General features: G+C 39.5%; 2 protein-coding genes across 2 annotated transcripts in view; one reads left to right on the top strand and one right to left on the bottom strand.

Moving 5' to 3' along the window:
- Nucleotides 1–2,813: 2,813 nt before the first annotated feature.
- Nucleotides 2,814–7,203, bottom strand: ptgs2a (prostaglandin-endoperoxide synthase 2a). Its single transcript, XM_060944284.1, has 9 exons — nucleotides 6,969–7,203; nucleotides 6,693–6,818; nucleotides 6,454–6,597; nucleotides 5,890–6,203; nucleotides 5,680–5,763; nucleotides 5,277–5,523; nucleotides 4,649–4,935; nucleotides 4,120–4,267; nucleotides 2,814–3,613 (listed from the first exon to the last, which is right to left on the bottom strand). Exons 1-9 carry the CDS (start codon nucleotides 7,027–7,029, stop codon nucleotides 3,201–3,203), a joined length of 1,824 nt encoding a protein of 607 aa, XP_060800267.1. The 5' UTR covers nucleotides 7,030–7,203; the 3' UTR covers nucleotides 2,814–3,200.
- Nucleotides 7,204–12,891: 5,688 nt separating this feature from the next.
- Nucleotides 12,892–23,231, top strand: part of pla2g4aa (phospholipase A2, group IVAa (cytosolic, calcium-dependent)) — a 36,237-nt gene continuing 25,897 nt past the window's right edge. The window contains exons 1-8 of the mRNA XM_060944283.1: nucleotides 12,892–12,980; nucleotides 13,892–13,999; nucleotides 14,428–14,509; nucleotides 14,599–14,747; nucleotides 15,755–15,868; nucleotides 19,266–19,303; nucleotides 19,402–19,546; nucleotides 22,156–22,292. Of these exons, the coding sequence (XP_060800266.1) occupies nucleotides 13,967–13,999; nucleotides 14,428–14,509; nucleotides 14,599–14,747; nucleotides 15,755–15,868; nucleotides 19,266–19,303; nucleotides 19,402–19,546; nucleotides 22,156–22,292 (698 nt within the window). The 5' untranslated portion in view covers nucleotides 12,892–12,980; nucleotides 13,892–13,966. The remainder of the gene's footprint in view (nucleotides 12,981–13,891; nucleotides 14,000–14,427; nucleotides 14,510–14,598; nucleotides 14,748–15,754; nucleotides 15,869–19,265; nucleotides 19,304–19,401; nucleotides 19,547–22,155; nucleotides 22,293–23,231) is intronic.

Here is a 23,231-nt window from a genome sequence, read left to right as displayed (position 1 = left end):
TATATATATATATATATATATATATATATATATATATATATATATAGTGGTGGTTGAAAGTTTGTGAACCCTTTAGAATTTTCTATATTTCTGCATAAATATCATCAGATTTTCACACAAGTCCTAAAATAGATAAAGAGAACCCAGTTAAGCAAATGAGACAAAAATATTATGCTTGGTCATTTATTTATTGAGGAAAATGATCCAATATTACTGTGGCAGCGGGGGCGTGGCCAAGCGTCGGTCTGTTAATGGAAGGTGGAGTCAGGGAAGGTAAGTGGTGGAATCATTGCACCTGATGGGAATTAACCTGTTTGTGTGTCTTCCCCAGTGACCGCGCCCTTTAAAAGGAGAGAGAGAGCAGGGAAAGGGAGCTCTCCCCCAACCAGAACACTTGTGTGTGTGTGTGTGTGTGTGTGTGTGTGTGTGCGCGCGCGCGCGTGCATGCATGCGTGCCTGGAAGAGTGAATGTAAAAGCTGAAAAGCTACAATAAAAGAGGTTTTTGAGAACTCAGTTCTGGCCTGCCGTGCTTCTGTGCTCCACCCACCTGGTCTGATTCTACAATTACATATCTGTGAGTGGCAAAAGTATGTGAACCTTTGCTTTCAGTATCTGGTGTGACCCCCTTGTGCAGCAATAACTGCAACTAAACGTTTGCGGTAACTGTTGATCAGTCCTGCACACCAGCTTGAAGGAATTTTAGCCCATTCCTCCGTACAGAACAGCTTCAACTCTGGGATGTTGGTGGGTTTCCCCACATGAACTGCTCGCTTCCGGTCCTTCCACAACATTTCGATTGGATTAAGGTCAGGACTTTGACTTGGCCATTCCAAAACATTAACTTATTCTTCTGTAACCATTCTTTGGTAGAACGACTTGTGTGCTTAGGGTCATTGTCTTATTGCATGACCCACCTTCTCTTGAGATTAAGTTCATGGACAGATGTCCTGACATTTTCCTTTAGAATTCATTGGTATAATTCAGAATTCATTGTTCCATCAATGATGGCAAGTCGTCCTGGCCCAGATGCAGCAAAACAGGCCCAAACCATGATACTACCACCACCATGTTTCACAGATGGGATAAGGTTCTTATCCTGGAATGCAGTGTTTTCCTTTCTCCAAACATAACGCTTCTCATTTAAACCAAAAAGTTCTATTTTGGTCTCATCTGTCCACAAAACATTTTTCCAATAGCCTTCTGTCTTGTCCACATGGTCTTTAGCAAACTGCAGACCAGTAGCAATGTTCTTTTTGGAGAGCAGTGACTTTCTCCTTGCAACCCTGCCATGCACACCATTGTTGTTCAGTGTTCTCCTGATGGTGGACTCATGAACATTAGCTAATGTGAGAGAGGCCTTCAGCTGCTAAGAAGTTATCCTGGGGTCCTTTGTGACCTCGCCGACTATTTCATGCCTTGCTCTTGGAGTGATCTTTGTTGGTCGACCACTCCTGGGGAGGGTAACAATGGTCTTGAATTTCCTCCATTTGTACACAATCTGTCTGACTGTGGATTGGTGGAGTCCAAACTCTTTAGAGATGGTTTTGTAACCTTTTCCAGCCTGATGAGCACCAACAATGCTTTGTCTGAGGTCCTGAGAAATCTCCTTTGTTCATGCCATGATACACTTCCACAAACATGTGTTGTGAAGATCAGACTTTGATAGATCCCTGTTCTTTAAATAAAACAGGGTGCCCACTCACACCTGATTGGCATCCCATTGATTGAATACACCTGACTGTAATTTCACCTTCAAATTAACTGCTAATCCTAGAGGTTCACATACTTTTGCCACTCACAGATATGTAATATTGGATCATTTTCCTCAATAAATAAATGACCAAGTGTAATTTATTTGCCTCATTTGTTTAACTGGGTTCTCTTTATCTACTTTTAGGACTTGTGTAAAAAATCTGATGATGTTTTAGGTCATCTTTATGGAGAAATATAGAAAATTCTAAAGGGTTCACAAACTTTCAAGCACCACTGTGTATAATTTTTGGAATCAATTCCTCAGTTAAAGGCATTTGTCCTACTTTTAGAGGTGAGATGAAGAAATTGTGAGTATGCTTATCCAACATAAGGGAAGTATAAGTGATCAGAATGACATTTTACTGTATTTCTTCAGTGTTCGAGGTTGGAAAAAATCGTAAGAGCAGCCATGGCAATACTTTTTCTCATGTCTGTCTCAATTTGTAGTTTTGAAATGTTACATAGTCAAATATTTTAAATGTTTATTGATGGTATTGAACAGCTGCCCTCAAACTTCAGTTATAACTAAATTCCAAGGAAATGTTTTCTGTGTTGTTTTGCTTGTGGTAATCACACATAAGGAACAGATGCAATAGACAGAGATAAGACTAAAAATATTGGAGGATTGGTGGGGGTTTTTTTTGTGACCACATCTATTTTTCAGTTTCACTAAACCCAGCAACCACTTCTATTTTGTTAATGGTTTTAGTCATTCGATGCAATGACTTTGCAATCTTAGCTTTGCATCATAAAAAGAAGCCCTTCAATGTTACTCATAAGCTCTAGTGAGGAATTATTGCAACTCATAGGTCAGTTTATAGAGCTGCATCAGCAAAGGTCTTTAATTAATAACATCACCTCCTCTTTGTGAGTAAACAGAATTTTAACCCCACACCACTCATATTGGAGAGACTTGTAAATATTTTGCTTATTGTTATGAAAGTATAGTGCATCCCTGGATTAGAATTTGATGGATGGACATGCATAAGCATTGATAGAATAAAAAATAATAAAATAGATATGGAATAGAAAATAATAGAATAACTGGCAACAAAATGGCTATTTTTTATGAAAATGATAGAACTTTTATTTAAAATTATTACAAATAGAAATCCAGTCATTTAATCAATCATTTCTGAAAAACACATATTTTAAATTATTTTCCATTTCAGCAGCAATGAATGAACGAATGAATAAATAAATAAATATGTAAATAAATATGTCAGCCCTGCAATGACCTGGCGACTTGTCCAGGGTGTACCCCCACCTCTCACCCATAGTCAGCTGGGATAGGCTCCAGCTTGCCTGCAACCCTGCAGAACAGGATAAGCAGCTACAGATAATGGATGGATGTAAATAAATAATGTCATAAATAACAAATGACTAAAAATGTATGAAAATACTTTTGGAAAAAAATGTCATCATACAGTGGTGCACGTTGTCATTTTTAAAGCTCTGAAGTCCGTTCTTTCAGTAAGACAGTGGGATTGATGTTGCTGTCTCCAGAAGGAGTTGAATTCAAGTTAATGTTTTCTAAATTGTGCACTTTGTCCTCAGGCACTTTGAAGGACACAATCGGGCATGGTCCTTTCACATTGAGGCAGACAAGCTTCCTCAGAGAGGCCGTGTTTACAATCTCAAATCCCACTTTGCCACCAAACGTGCTGGGCATCCAGTACTCGGGGGAACAGATAGGATTTCCCATAAGCCCTTTGAGGGAATAGGGGGCACCCATCTCAACCATGGTCTCTCCGAACACAGCATTGTGCCTTGGTTTCTCCACTATTAGGCCAGTGTAGAGTTCCACAGAGTTCACATCTCCATACAGGCTCTTCAGTTCTGCTGCAAGTTCTTTATCTCCTGAAACCCAACAGAGAGAGATGTGGACTTCAGTTTGGTTTTAGAGTTAAAATTTCGTGTTCCCTCAGTGGTATAAGTTTTGTGCTAGTGACAAGAAGTCCAAATTCTAGTTTAGCCACAGAGACACCTATAGTCCATAACTTTTAGACATAGCTTATTTTATATTTTATTTTATGCTTCATTTTCTAGTGTGACAATAACTAAGTCTTAATATAGCTATTTGTAATTAACTACCCCAAGACAGTTCTTCACTATGATAGGTACAATAATAGAGACACTTTATTAAGCTAACAAGCCAATGCAAGCTAGCTAGCTCACAGTTTATCAATGCTTATGATTAAACATATTTATATAAGTCAGTTACAATCTGGATGTATACCAGTGTTTACAAAACCCCTCTGAAATAGCTAAGTGTTAATTCAGTGTAGTGTTAATTTGATTTAGAATTTATAATTCAATATCTAAATAATATATTTTTTGTTTGTTTAAAAAACCGAATGCCTCACCTGTCAGTTCTTCGAAGGAACTGTATGGCTGCATGTTGAAACGCTTCCTGTAAGCATTAAAAGACTGGTAACGCATCTCGCGGCTCTGCTCCAGGATTTTAGTAGCCATTACCTGCACTGCAGCAGGCAGATTCCTTCCACCAGAGACCTGAAGAGACATAAGATAAAGTCAGATAAGAATTTGAATTGAGCCAATAAGTTGCCTGTTTATTTTGGAATTGTTTTTGCTCTTAATCACTGTGGAAGCTTAACATATCAATGGATTTCTTGATAGATTGTGTTTCAACAAATTCTACTTGACATCTCAAATGCATATGAATTTAATAATACTGTCATTTATTTAAAGTGCAGTTTGTAATTTTGAGACCCCTACTACCTTGTAGTAATGATGATTGCAAGGAACGCTTTAAGCGTCAACGAGAACTCTAGTGAGTTCCAGTGTTTGTTTTAAAAGTATTATACAAGTACAGTTGTTTTTATTTTCTATGACTATAATAAATGAAGAGGGATTAATATGATGGATACTGACCCTGCCAGCCTGTTGCTTGCTGAAAGACTCCACCAGGTTGCTGATCCCATACTGTGCCACTATGGAGTTGTTGAAGAGAAACTGGGGGTATGTATAGACCTGGCGCTGGATTTGAAATGTGTCAGGCATCAGTGGGTGCCAGTGGTACAGCATGTTGAACTCAGACGCGATGCGGTTCTGATACTGGAACCTCTCACTGAAGAGGAGCTCAGGGTCAAACTTAAGCTTGAGGTGGTAGCCGCTCAGGTGCTGAACATAGTCCTCAATCACGATTTTGATAGTCTCACCTAAAGGAGATCAAATATTATGTGCTTTAACTCTCATGGTCTCTACCTTTTTTACAGCAGTGCCATGTTTTTTGTATTTTGTTTTAAATTCCATTATGTGTTTCCTTCATCTTGATTTTTAGATACTATATCAGCAAAATTAATGAAAATGGAGGTCCAAACACTATTTACATGCTCGGGGATTTAAACAGGAATAGGAATAGAGGGGATAGAGCCAATAATACTGGATACATTTTTTTTTCTGATGTCTTCCTTAAAATTAGATTGCCAAGAGTTATGTAAGTAGCTGGAAAAAAATCCCAGTCTAGAAGTTTCAGCATGCAGTCTGGAGTTTTGCTCACCAATCAAAATAAGGCGTGTTGTTTGGAAAAGACGCTCATCATCCCAGTCGGGGTGCTCCTGCTTCAGAATGTCACACACACGGTTGTGTTCCCTGAGCCAGATAGTGGCATACATCATAAGGCCAGGGACCAGGCCGAATGCTTCATGGCCTACTGCGAATTGGAACTCCTCACGAATGTGGGGTGGGTAGTGCATCTTGACCTGAACGTCTTTAACCAAAGGAGGGTACACCTCACCATCCAATATCTGAGATCACAACACACATAAGGTCAGATAGATTGTTTCACACAGAAATGTGAAAGACTAACTCATTTTCAATGAGAACCCTGAATTATAAAACAAGTCCATTCACTTTGATTTATTGACTGTTGATGTTCAAAATGACTTCAATCAAAGACATACCTGATATTTCAGCTTTCCATCTTTGAAAAGTCTCAGTTTGTGCTGTGTCTCCAGACTGTCTCCATAGATGTGACTTAAATCCACCTGAAACACCACACAATAATTAGAAAATTACTTTAGAAAAATATACTAACTATTAATAATGTCACTTTGGTTACAAGCTTTCACTAAATGAATGAATAGAAATGTGGCAATGTAAATGGCACTTACTCCATGGCCTAGAGCTTTGGTGAAGCCTGGTCCTTTCTTAAAGTCAGACTTGAAGAACTGGTGGGTGAAATGCTGAGCGAAGAATGCAAACATCAGACTCGTGCCCTGTGGGTCAGGAATGAACTTCTGTCTCAGAAGGACTTTTTCCACCACCTGCTTGGCATCAGGAAGAGCCCTGGTGCCCGTTGATGGACAGTGTTTGGGCAATGGGGGCAGTGTACGAGTGTAGTAGGATATGTTGGAGTACGCCTCCCAACTTTTGTATTCATAATCAGCATTGTAAGTTGGTGGACTGTCCACCAAATACGACCTCGCTGTAAATAAAAAAAAAAGAAAATTGTTAGCAAAATGAAAGATTTAAATGGAAATAAAGGGTAGCTTGACAAAATAATAACTGTAAACCACAGAATGGCACTGAATGCAATATAATACTGCATACTTTTTTAAAAAGCTGACATAACAGGCCATCTTTTTCTAAAAACTTTATCTGTAACATGTTACACTTATTTGAAAATATGCAGAATTTATTATATTCATTTACTCAAAAAATGTAATTTGGCATACATGTAAGGACGTAGCGCATCAAAGTGTTCCTCAGAAACGAGATGTTATTAATGAGGTCCCAGATCCATTTATAGTGTGTCAGCAGATAGTGTACTGTGTTTGGGCTTGGCTTCAGATTGGACTTGATCCACGTGGAAAGTTCCGCTAAGCACAAAAAAAAAAAGAGAGAACTTTAGAATCATGAGCATCACAGCATTGTAATGGATTTTTGATTGGACACTTGGTGTTACATGACTTACGTGTGGTGCAGTTCTCTCCATAGTATCCAGTTCTGGTGCAGTCACACTCATAGGCATCTAAACCTTTAGATACACACACACCCCGGTTCTGACAGGGCTGTGAGCAGCAGGGATCTGCTGTAACACCTGCACAGAGACAACAGAGTTTTTATTTCACTTCTGCAATTAATGGTTTCAGGAAAAAAGTAGGAGAGGGGAGAGGAGAAAAAGAAGAACTCAATCTTTAGTATCTACTAGTGTACCCTATATAATGTACTAAATTCAAGTTAAACTTACCTTCACTGCAGAAAAAGCTCAGGCTTCCCAACAAGACCAGGCAAATCACTTTCTTATTCATTCCAGAAATTTCCAATTGACTGTTTGAAACTATTTGATGGTTGAGTCTATCCTTCTCAATTTTAGACGTGTGTGTCTGTACGCTTGTGCCTGTGTGAATGTGCGTCGCTGTGCGTGTATGCTCTGAGTATTTCGAGCTTTCTGATCTTCCCAGTGCTCCTGTCCCCCTTAAATACGTACGGTATGTGCGGCGGAGAAAGTGCTTGCGTAAACAGATGAGGTCAGCCCCAAAATTCTCTTATTTCAACAGCATCGATTCAGCGTCATGAAACTTTCCACTTTGATATCTATCACTGTATTGAACTGGACAAGCTGCGCCACTCTGTGGAAATTTTGTGAATATGTTGTATTAATATGCATTATTATTATTATTATTGAGTCTCTCATCTCAGCCAATATTAATTTGTCAATTAATAAATTAATTTTGAAAAATTGTGGTTATGGAAAGTTAACCGCTAATTTGAACATTTTGATCTACTTGCTTCATTTTCAAAATAAACTACACGTCACACCAAACAGTTCAAAATCATTTGTCACAGCTTTTAGCAGTCTTTAATTTTCCCTTTTTTTTTAAATGATGTGAACTCTAGAGTCCAGCTCACAATTTGTTTTATTAGTCAGCTCCTATACTGAGGAAACACTAATTATTCACAGGCCCGTAGCCAGCATTGTGGAGGGAGGGGGGGGATCTTTTTTCCCCAAAAGTGGACTTCATCTGGCCCCCTACTCCCGTACCCCCCAAATACACGAGCACACTTCAAATCTTCTAATTTAGACATTTTTTTTTATTCGTTATAAGTTCTCTGTTGTCTAACTTATTATTGTTATCTTCCTACAACTGTGCTGTGACTTCATTGTCTGTCTCTGTTGCTCACCTCAGTTGTCTGTTGTTGCTCTCCTTCATTGTCTGTCTCTGTTGTTGCTCTCCTTCATTGTCTGTCTGTTGTTGCTTTCCCCTCCTCTGTCTGTCTGTTGTTGCTCTCCTTCATTGTCTGTCTGTTGTTGCTCTCCTTCATTGTCTGTCTGTTGTCTGTCTCTGTTGCTCACTTCAGTTGTTGTTTATGGCATCAGAACACTCCTGATCTGCCCATGCTTTAGCATAAAAAACAATTTCTAATTGAGATAAATGTTTCAAGTAATCCTGAGATTGAAATAATGTCGCACAGCCCTATAAGGACAATTGATTTGAAAATGCCCAAATGCAGCAACAGTGGGTGTTTTCACACACACTGGTCTGAACATTTTCATTTTTCAGCTAGTGCACACGTTTCTTTTCACTCTGATCCAAATGCCAAACCACTGACAGGGCGTCATGTTACCATGAGGCCATGTTACCATGACGACTGAAAAACACGTGCTCTTAAAGTCTCGCATTTTACTGTCTTCACACCACACCACAGCTCCGATTTCCCAAGCTGAAAAAAAAAATAAAAGCGGGGGGCGTCGTGGCTCGGGTGGCTAAGGCGCCATGCTGTGGATCCGGGGACCCGGGTTCGATTCCGGCCCGGGGTCGTTTCCCGATCCCTCCCCGTCTCTCTCTCCCACTCATTTCCTGTCCTGTCTCTACACTGTCCTATCCAATAAAGGTGAAAAAAAAGCCCAAAAGATATCTTAAAAGAAAAAAAAATAAAAGCAGCCCCAGGTCCGACGCTACTAGTACCTAGCCATCGAGCCACCTAACTCATCTCTGTGTGTGCGTGTCACTGACACACATAGACTGACGGACGGGCTGACGCTACCCCCCACCCCCACTGATCACTCTGACAGATCGATCTACCACTACTGTTGTAAACAAAAGAAAAATAAAGTCCTGCACTCAGCACCTTACCCATTTTGGCCCTTTTTTGGAACATGGCGCCAATATTTTGGGACAAAGTAGCAGCAGATTTCCTGCGTTTTCTGTCTTTATCTTCTTTTATAGAGGGCTACTGCGTGACGTCACCGTACCGAGAGATTGTGCTAGGGCACCATATTGGAAGACCAAGTACATGCATACATACATACAATATAAAACAAACTACGAGCGAGAGTAAAGTGACACGATGGCTGATAATTCTGGTTATGTGAGTACATTACCAGCTGCAGAAAGGGCACGGTATGTGGAGAAACTGGCTGTGATTGATGGGTTTGACCCATATGATAAGACTCGAGGCAAGGGAGAATGGATTTTTTTATTTCATAATTTATTTTTAATTTACTACTTATCTGTTTTTATTTATATATATTTGAATTATTTGGACATGGGGAAAAACTATATTTAAAATCCAAAGAGGAATGGAGGGAGGAAAATTAAAACAAAAGAAAGAAATGAAATATAGAGTAGAGTATATTTGATAAAATTAAGGATGTTTTTATTCAGTAAACATTTAAAAAAATGTTCTACAACACTCTAGCCTAGTGACTTACCAGTAACAAAATAGACTTGAAGTATTCAGATCCGCTCTGCATAAAGCAGCTAAATCCTCTCTCTGTCTCCTGGCAGAAAGCTCCTTGGTTTGCTTGTGTCTCAATCACAGCTGGTATTCTGTAGAAAGACTTCTTTTCACCTTTCCCATCACCTTTGTTAGAACACCCTAACACAGCACAAAAGTTTACCATTGTAGGTTTTTGATGACCCAAGTGCCTCGTGGGTTCACATACTGCGCGTTGCCGTTATTTCCTCCTAATCACGAGTTTGTTGGTCTTCCAATATGGCGCAGGGTTTGTTTACTTCCGGTTTCGGGTGACGTCAGTGAAAGGGGTCTAATGGGGGCATTACCGCCACCCACCGGATTGGGGTGTAAAGCAGTCTGAACAAAACGTGTAAACATAAACAAAGGAGAAATGAACCCGTTTTTCTAACTCGTCCTCACTTAGTCTACTTTTCTTTTTTGATTAGTCTGGATTTGATATTGTAAATTTAAATGAGAATCAATGTATATTCATCGGACATGAACAAATGAGGGTGGCACGGTGGTGTAGTGGTTAGCGCTGTCGCCTCACAGCAAGAAGGTCCTGGGTTCGAGCCCCGTGGCCGGCGAGGGCCCTTCTGTGTGGAGTTTGCATGTTCTCCCCGTGTCCGCGTGGGTTTCCTCCGGGTGCTCCGGTTTCCCCCACAGTCCAAAGACATGCAGGTTAGGTTAACTGGTGACTCTAAATTGACCGTAGGTGTGAATGTGAGTGTGAATGGTTGTCTGTGTCTGTGTCAGCCCTGTGATGACCTGGCGACTTGTCCAGGGTGTACCCCGCCTTTCGCCCGTAGTCAGCTGGGATAGGCTCCAGCTTGCCTGCGACCCTGTAGAAGGATAAAGCGGCTAGAGATAATGAGATGAGATGAACAAATGAAGTAATCTTGAGGGGCGTGTGTGTCGGGGGGCGGTGTTGCGCGGGGGGATCGAACGAACCCTCCGATCCCCCCTGGCTACGGGCCAGATTCACATATGTATCTGATAATATTGGGATTTATGTGATTCAGTGTATAAGGTAAAGCAAAAATAAAATTGATTTTATTTTGTGCAGCAATATTGGATAAGTAAGTATTACTTAAAGTTTAATCACACTAAAATATATGATTACATTTAGTGTTTAAAATGGACCAAAAAATGTCAGTCAAGTTTATTTAGCAATTTATCTACAATAAAATGCTTTTCATGAGGATCAGGTAAATTGTGTATGTATAATTTACCTGAGCCTCACAAAAAGCATTTAATGTACATATGTCTTGCATAGGCACAGAATAACAACACACACACACACACACACACAATAGATTAAGATAAGTACAACAAGGATACAATATGCAAAATACTATATATATATATATATATATATATATATATATATATATAATATAAGTAAGTAGAAATATGAACATGGAATATGAGTAGTATAAACTAGGGCTGTAAATTGCAGTCTTCCACATGATATGATGCATTTTTAATTCTTAAGGCAACAATTCAATATTTGACTATACCCTTGAATTTACTATGATACAGTACAATATGATTCAATTTACTAGCCACTGATTGGTATGTGGCCAGGATCTGGAGTAGGCCTACTATTAAGAAGAAGAAGACGAGAAGAAGAACTTAATTCATCACATGCTTGTGAAATTCCTCTCTGCATTTAACCCATCTGAAGCAGTGAACACACGCGTGAGCAATGAGCACACACACATACCCAGAGCAGTGGGCAGCCATGCTAACAGTGCCTGGGGAGCAGTTGGGAGTTAGGTGCCTCACTCAGGGGCACCTCAGCCCAAGGCCGTCCCATATTAACCTAACTACCGTACATGTCTTTGGACTGTGAGAGAAACCAGAGCACCCGGAGGAAACCCATGCAGACACGGGGAAAACTCCTAACATTACTACCTATTTTAAGCATTAGAGTCATGGACAGATCACCTTGTTAGCATATTAACACATCAGATTAAAATATCCATCCATCCATTATCTGTAGCTGCTTATCCTGTCCTACAGGGTCGCAGGTGAGCTGGAGCCTATCCCAGCTGACTATGGGTGAGAGACAGGGTACACCCTGGACAAGTCGCCAGATCATCGCAGGGCTGACATAGGCAACCATTCACACTCACAGTCACACCTACGGTCAATTTAGAGCCACCAGTTAGCCTAACCTGCATGTCTTTGGACTGTGAGGGAAACCGGAGCACCCGGAGGAAACCCACGCAGACACGGGGAAAACTCCTAACATTCTACCTATTTTAAGTATTAGAGTCATGGACAAATCACGTTGTTAGCATATTAACACGTCAGATTAAAAAATATGTTTTTACATATCTATCATTTATCCTTTTTAATAATAGTCAAGCATTATTGCTAATAAATGATTTATAATCGATTATAGTCTATAATAATCCTTTTAGGATTATTGCCTCAACTCATTGCACAGCTTGCCTTTTGCAGTGATCCAAATCCTCCTAGTATAAACAAGATAAAGTATTTATATATTATATTATATTATATTATATTATATTATATTATATTATATTATATTATTATCTGTAGCCGCTTTATCCTGTTCTACAGGGTCGCAGGCAAGCTGGAGCCTATCCCAGCTGACTACGGGCGAAAGGCGGGGTACACCCTGGACAAGTTGCCAAGTCATCACAGGGCCATAATTTCTTCATAACTATATTATATTATATTATATTATATTATATTATATTATATTATATTATATTATATTATATTATATTATCTCATCTCATCTCATCTCATTATCTCTAGCCGCTTTATCCTTCTACAGGGTCACAGGCACGCTGGAACCTATCCCAGCTGACTACGGGCGAAAGGCGGGGTACACCCTGGACAAGTCGCCAGGTCATCACAGGGCCATAATTTCTTCATAATTATATTATATTATATTATATTATATTATATTATATTATATTATATTATATTATATTATAGCCCTGTGATGACCTGGCGACTTGTCCAGGGTGTACCCCGCCTTTCTTCTGTAGTCAGCTGGGATAGGTTCCAGCGTGCCTGCGACCCTGTAGAACAGGATAAAGCGGCTAGAGATAATGAGATGAATGATTATATTATATTATATTATATTATATTATATTATATTATATTATATTATATTATATTATATTATATTATGTTATATTATATTATATTATATTATTAAAGTAAGGTGACTGAGTGATACCGGAAGTGCAGTTGACATACAGAGAATTTGACATAACTAAAGACTGACTCACTTCTAAGGAAATTTTCTTCATAATTCTAATACTATAAACTCATCAAAACTTTTTTTTATATATATACACAAATGGTAATAATAAAGTCAGTGTGCTGGTTGGCCCATTGGCTTTCCATAGTGGGCGGGGCTTCGGAAGGTTGGCCCACGCACAATATCTCGTCTTTCTCTCTTGTGCTCTGAGAGAGAGAGAGCGAGAGAGAGAGACGGCTCAGTTTTAGGATATGCTTTTACTCTGCGGTAAAGGTAAACTAAACGGAAAGCTCTCTATTCATTTTCATGTAACTTATTTTCAGCAGTAGAAAAACTTTACCAAGTTGGACATTGTCAGCTTTGATGTTAATTAAAATAAAGTTAGAGAACAACTTTTTTAGTTGGAAGTTTATTTGGTATCCCAGAGGTGTCGGTTTTGCACTGTTTGAACATTTCATTTAACATAAAAGTTAAAAATCCAGAAGATTAACTGACCAGTTCCTGATGTTGGTAGAAACACGCATGCGCGATAATGTAATGTTTTTATTGAGCAGCCGACTTCATGAAAGGCGTCAATTGTAGCACTGCAGCAGCACCTACAAACCACTCAAAGAAATAAAGATAATAAATGAAAAGAATGGTATTTTCCTCCAACAAACACGGTTATGCAGGACTTTTTGACTTCCTGTTGGTCTAATAATAATCAGATAGATAGATAGATAGATAGATAGATAGATAGATAGATAGATAGATAGATAGATAGATAGATAGAGAAACCTTCTTGATTTTTATATAGTTTACTCACTTCACTCACTCCACATATCTTATTTGCTGTACTTCCTGTAATAAGATTTTGTGATCTTTATCCAAGCCATTATCACAAACCCATGATGTTTTCCTGAGATACATTTCTCAAGACTTCAACACTTATTAGTTTACTAATAAGTGTTGAAGTCTTGAGAAATGTATCTCAGGAAAACATCATGAGATAAAGAGCTGGAGGCCAGTGGTACCGGTACATCACACTTTGACTTCTGGAAATGTAGTTAGAGACAAACACATCTGTGTGCCGTGTGATGTTAGATGCAGAAGTTATACTTTTATACTTTTATTACCTATTTATTACAATTTTACTGATTGTGACGTTCGTCTTTGACTGTTTGTTATCACATGTTTCTCTTTAGTTAACAGATGCCGCCCAAGACAAACAGAAGCCTTTCCTGACATTTTCCCACAGTGAAACTTATATTGCTGGCAGGATGGCCTCCATAGATCCCTATCAGTACATTATAGTAAGTTTAGCCTTGTATTTTGGAAGCAGTGTTTGTTTTTTTATATATATATATGTTACAGGAAATGTGATGTTCATACCAGATCAAAGAACTAAAATGATTCTTACCCTGTTTCACTGGATGGGCTGAGATGTGACTCATATCTGCATTACACATCATGCACTAGTTTCTCCAGACAGCATTAACATTACTGTATCTGCTTATGTTATTGGAGAACATATGGGATTGGTTAAAGTCTACAAAACCCAGCTGCCGATATGTATATAAAAATCCCATCCAGTTTATTTCTATAAGAATCCAGTTAATTTCTTTTCTCAACTGCATGAAAACAGAAATGGCATCAGCTGTTTCTCTTGGGTGGTTGCTCCTGTCTGATTGTCCCTTGTGTCACTTCTTAGTTACTGATATGAGTGTTTTTGTGTTGTTAGGTTGAACATCAATATTCTCACAGGTTCCGAGTGACTGTGGTGAGAGCGGAAAATGTCACTAAAGGTGCACTTGGGGACTTGTGTGAGTGTAGACTTTGTTTTGTTAGCTTCAGTGGTTACAGCAAATGTTGCGTATGATGAAGCATACATTGTGTATCTGTTTGTGAACAGTGGATACGCCGGACCCGTATGTGGAGCTGTCAATCCCAACTGCTCCTGAATCGAGAAAAAGAACACGTCACATAGACAATGACATCAATCCAAAGTGGAACGAAACATTTGAGTTCCTTCTGGACCCCCAACAAGACAATGTGCTGGAGGTGAAAAATTCATTACTGAAAATATCACCAGATTTTAATAATCAGTAGTGGGCTTCCCAAAAGCCTCTTAACGCTAAGAGCGTCTCAACTAGGAGAGAGAGCATTCATTGTGTTGCTCGCTTGACCATTTAATGATGATCTTTGTGCTGCAATGCTTTTGGGAAACTCAGGCCAGATCTATTAGTATCCAGCTATATACCACAGCACCTGAATTCTCAGTTCTGGTTAGTAACAGATAATTTACAGGGACCTGTAGGGCAGACACTCGCATAATTAAAGACTAATAATCAACAGATTTTGACTGAATAACTAAAACATCTCATCTCATCTCATTATCTCTAGCCGCTTTATCCTTCTACAGGGTCGCAGGAAAGCTGGAGCCTATCCCAGCTGACTACGGGCGAAAGGCGGGGTACACCCTGGACAAGTCGCCAGGTCATCACAGGGCTGACACATAGACACAGACAACCATTCACACTCACACCTACGGTCAATTTAGAGTCACCAGTTAACCTAACCTGCATGTCTTTGGACTGTGGGGGAAACCGGAGCACCCGGAGGAAACCCACGCGGACACGGGGAGAACATGCAAACTCCGCACAGAAGGGCCCTCGCCGGCCCCGGGGCTCGAACCCAGGACCTTCTTGCTGTGAGGCAACAGCGCTAACCACTACACCACCGTGCCGCCTAACTAAAACATATAACATTAAATGTTATTAAGTGGATACACAATATGACTTTGTTCTTTAATAAATAAAAATGTGTAATTATTAGAAAATTGCTATGCTGTAAGAGATATAAAACTCTTTGTTCTTGTAATGGCACTTTTCAGGTTCAGCCTGGGCTTCATCACACCATCCCAGGATTTATTATTTTCATATAACAGCATACCCTGTTGTGGTTTACTCCTTTCCTGATATCTTCCAGTCACAGAATGGGTTAGCAATGATTTAAGTGACTAGCACTGATCTTCCTTTGTCATCACACTCTCCTTTCTCACCTTTTAGATGACTTTAATGGACGCCAACTATGTCATGGATGAGACTCTGGGCACAGCTACATATTCCGTCAACAGCCTGAATGTAGGACAGCCAGAGATGGTGACTCTGTCTATCGGCAAGGTAGGCTAACAAGTATTAATGGGTCAGGTTGTAATGTTTAAACTGATATTGCAGTCCTGCATGGGGAGTGAATAAGGGTGATTATTCTGCAATTTCCCCAAATGTAGTCAGTTAACAAATATGGTTGGTGTCTGAAACATTGCCTCTTCGTGTTAGCACTGAATCTATAACTGAGATGGATGACTAATACAACCCCAGTTCTAAAAAAATTGGGACACTGTGTAAACTGTAAATAAAATGAATGCGATAATTTGCAAATCATGGAAACCCTATATTTAATTGAAAATAGTACAAAGACAACATATCAAATGATGAAACTGAGAAATGTTATTGTTTTATGAAAAATATATGCTTATTTTGAATTTGATGTCAGTAACACGTTTCAAAAAAGTTGGGACAGAGGCATGTTTACCATTGTGTTGCATCACCTCTACTTTTAACAACACTCTGTAAACGTTTAGGAACTGAGGAGACCGATTGCTGTAGTTTTGAAAGAGAAAAGTTGTCCCATTTTTGCCTGATATACAGTTTCAGTTGCTCAACAGTCCGGGGTCTCTTTTGTCATATTTTGCACTTCATAATGCTTCAAATGTTTGAAATGGGAGACAGGTCTGGACTGCAAGCAGGCCAGTTTAGCACCCAGACTTTTACTACGGAGCCATGCAATTTTCATCCCATAGAGTTTCCATGATTTGCAAATCTTCACATTATTTTATTTATGTTTCACACAGTTTCCCAACTTCTTTGGAATTGGGGTTGTAAATCATGACACATCTGCCTCAAATTCCATCATCTCAAACAGATTTGCTTATGTGCCTTCTGACTTTACAGTGGGGCAAAAAAGTATTTAGTCAGTCACCAGTTGTGCAAGTTCTCCCACTTAAAAAGATGATAGAGGCCTGTAATTTTCATCATAGGTATACCTCAACTATGAGAGACAGAATGAGAAAAAAAATCCAGAAAATCACATTGTCTGATTTTTAAAGAATTTATTTGCAAATTATGGTGGAAAATAAGTATTTAGTCAATAACAAAAGTTCATCTCAATACTTTGTTATATACCCTTTGTTGGCAATGACAGAGGTCAAATGTTTTCTGTAAGTCTTTACAAGGTTTTCACACACTGTTGCTGGTATTTTGGCCCATTCCTCCATGCAGATCTCCTCTAGAGCAGTGATGTTTTGGGGCTGTCGCTGGGCAACACGGACTTTCAACTCCCTCCAAAGATTTTCTATGGGGTTGAGATCTGGAGACTGGCTAGGCCACTCCAGGACCTTGAAATGCTTCTTACGAAGCCACTCCTTCGTTGCCCAGGCGGTGTGCTTGGGATCCTTGTCATGCTGAAAGACCCAGCCACGTTTCATCTTCAATGCCCTTGCTGATGGAAGGAGGTTTTCACTCAAAATCTCACGATACATGGCCCCATTCATTCTTTCCTTTACACGGATCAGTCGTCCTGGTCCCTTTGCAGAAAAACAGCCCCAAAGCATGATGTTTCCACCCCCATGCTTCACAGTAGGTATGGTGTTCTTTGGATGTAACTCAGCATTCTTTCTCCTCCAAACACGACAAGTTGAGTTTTTACCAAAAAGTTCTATTTTGGTTTCATCTGACCATATGACATTCTCCCAGTCCTCTTCTGGATCATCCAAATGCTCTCTAGCAAACTTCAGATGGGCCTGGACATGTACTGGCTTAAGCAGGGGGACACGTCTGGCACTGCAGGATTTGAGTCCCTGGCGGCGTAGTGTGTTACTGATGGTAGCCTTTGTTACTTTGGTCCCAGCTCTCTGCAGGTCATTCACTAGGTCCCCCCATGTGGTTCTAGGATTTTTGCTCATTGTTCTTGTGATCATTTTGACCCCACGGGGTGAGATCTTGCATGGAGCCCCAGATCGAGGGAGATTATCAGTGGTCTTGTATGTCTTCCATTTTCTAATAATTGCTCCCACAGTTGATTTCTTCACACCAAGCTGCTTACCTATTGCAGATTCAGTCTTCCCAGCCTGGTGCAGGTCTACAATTTTGTTTCTGGTGTCCTTTGACAGCTCTTTGGTCTTGGCCATAGTGGAGTTTGGAGTGTGACTGTTTGAGGTTGTGGACAGGTGTCTTTTATACTGATAACGAGTTCAAACGGGTGCCATTAATACAGGTAACGAGTGGAGGACAGAGGAGCCTCTTAAAGAAGTTGTTACAGGTCTGTGAGAGCCAGAAATCTTGCTTGTTTGTAGGTGACCAAATACTTATTTTACCGAGGAATTTACCAATTAATTCATTAAAAATCCTACAATGTGATTTCCTGGATTCTTTCCCCCCATTCTGTCTCTCATAGTTGAAGTGTACCTATGATGAAAATTACAGGCCTCTCTCATCTTTTTAAGTGGGAGAACTTGCACAATTGGTGGCTGACTAAATACTTTTTTGCCCCACTGTATATCAAAATGTTATCTATAAAATTGTACAAAAGGATATCCCAGAGCTACAGTATCCATATTAGAGACAGAATGTTTTGTAGAGACTTGTTGAAATATTTTTCCCTTGAACTGTTCATTCAGGGTGGAGAAGAAATGTCAGTTTGCTTTGAAGAAGCATAAAAAAGGAGCATGAAATATTGAATGCCTCCATTTAATCTCTTGCAATTTCATTACAAATAGATAGAGCTGTATTTCCATAAGCATGGTTTCCATAAGAATATGTGTCAGACCTTACAGAAACAACGTAGCTTGCAAAATGTCAAATTCGTACATTTCTGGTTCGGGTCTAAATCATGGCTAATAGCTTGTGTCTGCACATGGGCATATCCGAATGTAGCTTCTTCACTGTGCTGAGTGATTAAATAGCACAATGATCCTGGGAAGTGTTCAGTGATATTTTGAGGTGGATGAAATAAGAGTGTTGCGAAACATTGGAAATGGCAAGAATGTAGAGTAATAACACATTCTACAGTATGAAGTATGAGTCTGTAGTTTTGGGGCCAAACTGGTGGTTTATCAGAACTTTTCTTTCTTCTGGTAGGTGTGATCCAGTTAAAAATTTCATTAAGCGATAGTTTGGGCAAAATTAAATATACAACATTTTCCACGTATTATAAGTGTAGCTAGTCTTGTTGTTGTGTCTGATATTTGCTTCATTAGTTTTCCACTAGAGCTATGAGGATAACACAGGTCATGGAGATAAGTTAAGGAAGGGAATCATAATCGATGTTAATGACTTCAATGGGGGGGATTTACCCAGAGCAGACTGAATTCTTTTAAATGTACTGCTGTTTTTCTACTTGTCTCTGTGACCTGTAAAGGAGGAATAATTAATATGCCATGTTTTTGTTACTGCCAGTAATGCATTCAAATCCAGAAGGCAGTCAGCGAAATAATAAATGAATATTATTTTATATCACCAGACAACAAAGGTGCACCTGGAAATGTTATTGGAAGTCTGGTAAGTACATCAGTCTTCTCAGAAAAGTGAGGCTTTGTATAAAATTCTGGGTGAGCTTGCTGCATCAGTGTTATTAACAAGCGCTTTTCTGGCTGTAGTTCGTCCACGGACCTGCGCTTCAGCATGGCGTTGTGTGATAAGGAGAAGCTGTTCAGGGAGACGCGTAGGGACAGAGTCATGCTGGGCATCAAAAAATTCCTTGACATGGAAAACCCACGCTTCCTGCCCACCTCACAGAATGAGGTGAACTCTAGTCACTTCTAACTGTGCCTCTCCAAGTGGGTGATATGTACTACAAATTGTAGACCGTGAAAAGTGTTCATAGCAAGGAAGCACATTATGCAGAATTGCAGAATTTTTCATGAGGGATTGTGAGGAGTTTAAGAATTATTTTTCCTATCCAAAGAATTCACATATATACACACACACACAATAGATGTATGTACATTCTGTCTGTACATATACAGTGCTCAGCATAAATGAGTACACCCCCTTTGAAAAGTAACATTTTAAACAATATCTCAATGAACACAATTTCCAAAATATTGACAAGACAAAGTTTAATATAACATCTGTTTAACTTATAATGGGAAAAAGTAAGGTTAATAATATAACTTACAACCCCGATTCCAAAAAAGTTGGGACAAAGTACAAATTGTAAATAAAAACGGAATGCAATGATGTGGAAGTTTCAAAATTCCATACTTTATTCAGAATAGAACATAGATGACATATCAAATGTTTAAACTGAGAAAATGTATCATTTAAAGAGAAAAATTAGGTGATTTTAAAATTCATGACAACAACACATCTCAAAGTTGGGACAAGGCCATGTTTACCACTGTGAGACATCCCCTTTTCTCTTTACAACAGTCTGTAAACGTCTGGGGACTGAGGAGACAAGTTGCTCAAGTTTAGGGATAGGAATGTTAACCCATTCTTGTCTAATGTAGGATTCTAGTTGCTCAACTGTCTTAGGTCTTTTTTGTCGTATCTTCCGTTTTATGATGCACCAAATGTTTTCTATGGGTGAAAGATCTGGACTGCAGGCTGGCCAGTTGAGTACCCAGACCCTTCTTCTACGCAGCCATGATGCTGTAATTGATGCAGTATGTGGTTTGGCATTGTCATGTTGGAAAATGCAAGGTCTTCCCTGAAAGAGACGTCGTCTGGATGGGAGCATATGTTGCTCTAGAACCTGGATATACCTTTCAGCATTGATGGTGTCTTTCCAGATGTGTAAGCTGCCCATGCCACACGCACTAATGCAACCCCATACCATCAGAGATGCAGGCTTCTGAACTGAGTGCTGATAACAACTTGGGTCGTCCTTCTCCTCTTTAGTCCGAATGACATGGCGTCCCTGATTTCCATAAAGAACTTCAAATTTTGATTCATCTGACCACAGAACAGTTTTCCACTTTGCCACAGTCCATTTTAAATGAGCCTTGGCCCAGAGAAGATGTCTGCGCTTCTGGATCATGTTTAGATACGGCTTCTTCTTTGAACTATAGAGTTTTAGCTGGCAACGGCGGATGGCACGGTGAATTGTGTTCACAGATAATGTTCTCTGGAAATATTCCTGAGCCCATTTTGTGATTTCCAATACAGAAGCATGCCTGTATGTGATGCAGTGCCGTCTAAGGGCCCGAAGATCACGGACACCCAGTATGGTTTTCCGGCCTTGACCCTTACGCACAGAGATTCTTCCAGATTCTCTGAATCTTTTCATGATATTATGCACTGTAGATGATATGTTCAAACTCATTGCAATTTTACACTGCCGAACTCCTTTCTGATATTGCTCCGCTATTTGTCAGTGCAGAATTAGGGGGATTGGTGATCCTCTTCCCATCTTTACTTCGGAGAGCCGCTGCCACTCCAAGATGCTCTTTTTATACCCAGTCATGTTAATGACCTATTGCCAATTGACCTAATGAGTTGCAATTTGGTCCTCCAGCTGCTCCTTTTTTGTACCTTTAACTTTTCCAGCCTCTTATTGCCCCTGTCCCAACTTCTTTGAGATGTGCTGCTGTCATGAAATTTCAAATGAGCCAATATTTGGCATGAAATTTCAAAATGTCTCACTTTCGACATTTGATACGTTGTCTATGTTCTATTGTGAATACAATATCAGTTTTTGAGATTTGTAAATTATTGCATTCCGTTTTTATTTACAATTTGTACTTTGTCCCAACTTTTTTGGAATTGAGGTTGTAGATTACACATTTTTCAGTTTTACTCAAATTAGGGTGATGCAAAAATGAGTACACCCCACAACAAAAACTACTACATCTAGTACTTTGTATGGCCTCCATGATTTTTAATGACAGCACCAAGTCTTCTAGGCATGGAATGAACAAGTTGGCGACATTTTGCAACATCAATCTTTTTCCATTCTTCAACAATGACCTCTTTTAGTGACTGGATGCAAAATGTCGCCAACTTGTTCATTCCATGCCTAGAAGACTTGGTGCTGTCATTAAAAACCATGGAGGCCATACAAAGTACTAGATGTAGTAGTTTTTGTTGTAGGGTGTACTCAGTTTTGCACCACCCTAATTTGAGTAAAACTGAAAAATGTGTAATCTAAGTTATATTATTAACCTTAGCTTTTCCCGTTATAAGTTAAACAGATGTTATATTAAACTTTGTCTTGTCAACATTTTGGAAATTGTTTGTGTTCATTGAGATATTGTTTAAAATTTTACTTTTCAAAGGGGGTGTACTCATTTACGCTCAGCACTGTATGTATACAGTATATTCGCATACAAAATATATTACGCATTGGATACATTGCCCAATGTCTAAGTGTAATTTTGTATGAATTACCATGCCTTGGCTGTGTCCAGGTTCCCACCATCGCTGTAGTGGGATCAGGAGGAGGTTTTCGAGCCATGGTGGGTTTCTCTGGGGTGATGAAGGCTCTCTATGAGTCTGGAGTGCTGGACTGTGCTACTTACGTAGCAGGACTTTCTGGCTCAACATGGTCTGTATATGAATCTGTATCTGATTTTTTTTTTTTCATTCACATTCCCCTCCTTCCTTCCACTCATGCATCCATTCATCCACCCATCATTCCTTCCTCCTCAAAACCTGAAATAACTAACACTGTTTAGCTTTTGAATTTCTCTACAAATTTCACCATCTATACAGTGAATATAAAAAGTGTACACACCCCATTAAAATGATAGGTTTTTCTAATGTAAAAATAAATAAGATCATGACAAATAATTTCAAAACTTTTCCCACCTTTAATGTGACCTATAACCTGTACAGTTCAATTGAAAAACAAACAAATCTGTTAGGGGGAAAAACTTAAAAAACATGCAATAAGCTGGTTGCGTAAGTGTGCACACCCTTAAACTAATACTTTGTTGAAGCACCTTTTGATTTAATTACAGCATTCAGTCTTTTTGGGTCGGAGTCTATCAGCCTGCCACATCTAGACTTGGCAATATTTGCCCACTCTTCCTTGCAAAAACGCTCCAAATCTGTCAGATTGCGAGGGCATCTCTTGTGGACAGCCCTCTTTGGGTCACCCCACAGATTTTCAATTGGATTTAGGTCTGGGCTCTGGCTGGGCCATTCCAAAACTTTTTTGGGGTCATTGTCATGCTGAAAGATGAAATTCCTCTTCATCTTCAGCTTTCTAGCAGACACCTGAAGGTTTTGGGCCAAAATTGACTGGTATTTAGAACTGTTCATAATTCCCTCCACCTTGACTAAAGCCCCTGTTTCAGTTGAAGAAAAACAACCCCAAAACATGATGCTGCCACCACCATGCTTCACCGTGGGTATGGTGTTTTTTTTGGTGGTATGCAGTGTTGTTTTTGCGCCAAACATACCTTTTGGAATTGTGGCCAAAAAGTTCAACCTTGGTTTCATCAGAACATAACACATTTTCCCACATGCTTTTGGGAGAGTT

This window comes from Neoarius graeffei, chromosome 17 (genome assembly GCF_027579695.1).
Source record: "Neoarius graeffei isolate fNeoGra1 chromosome 17, fNeoGra1.pri, whole genome shotgun sequence".
Classification (NCBI taxonomy): Eukaryota; Metazoa; Chordata; class Actinopteri; order Siluriformes; family Ariidae; genus Neoarius; species Neoarius graeffei.
Note: the sequence above shows the minus strand (reverse complement) of the source record. Positions and strands in the feature narration are given on the sequence as shown.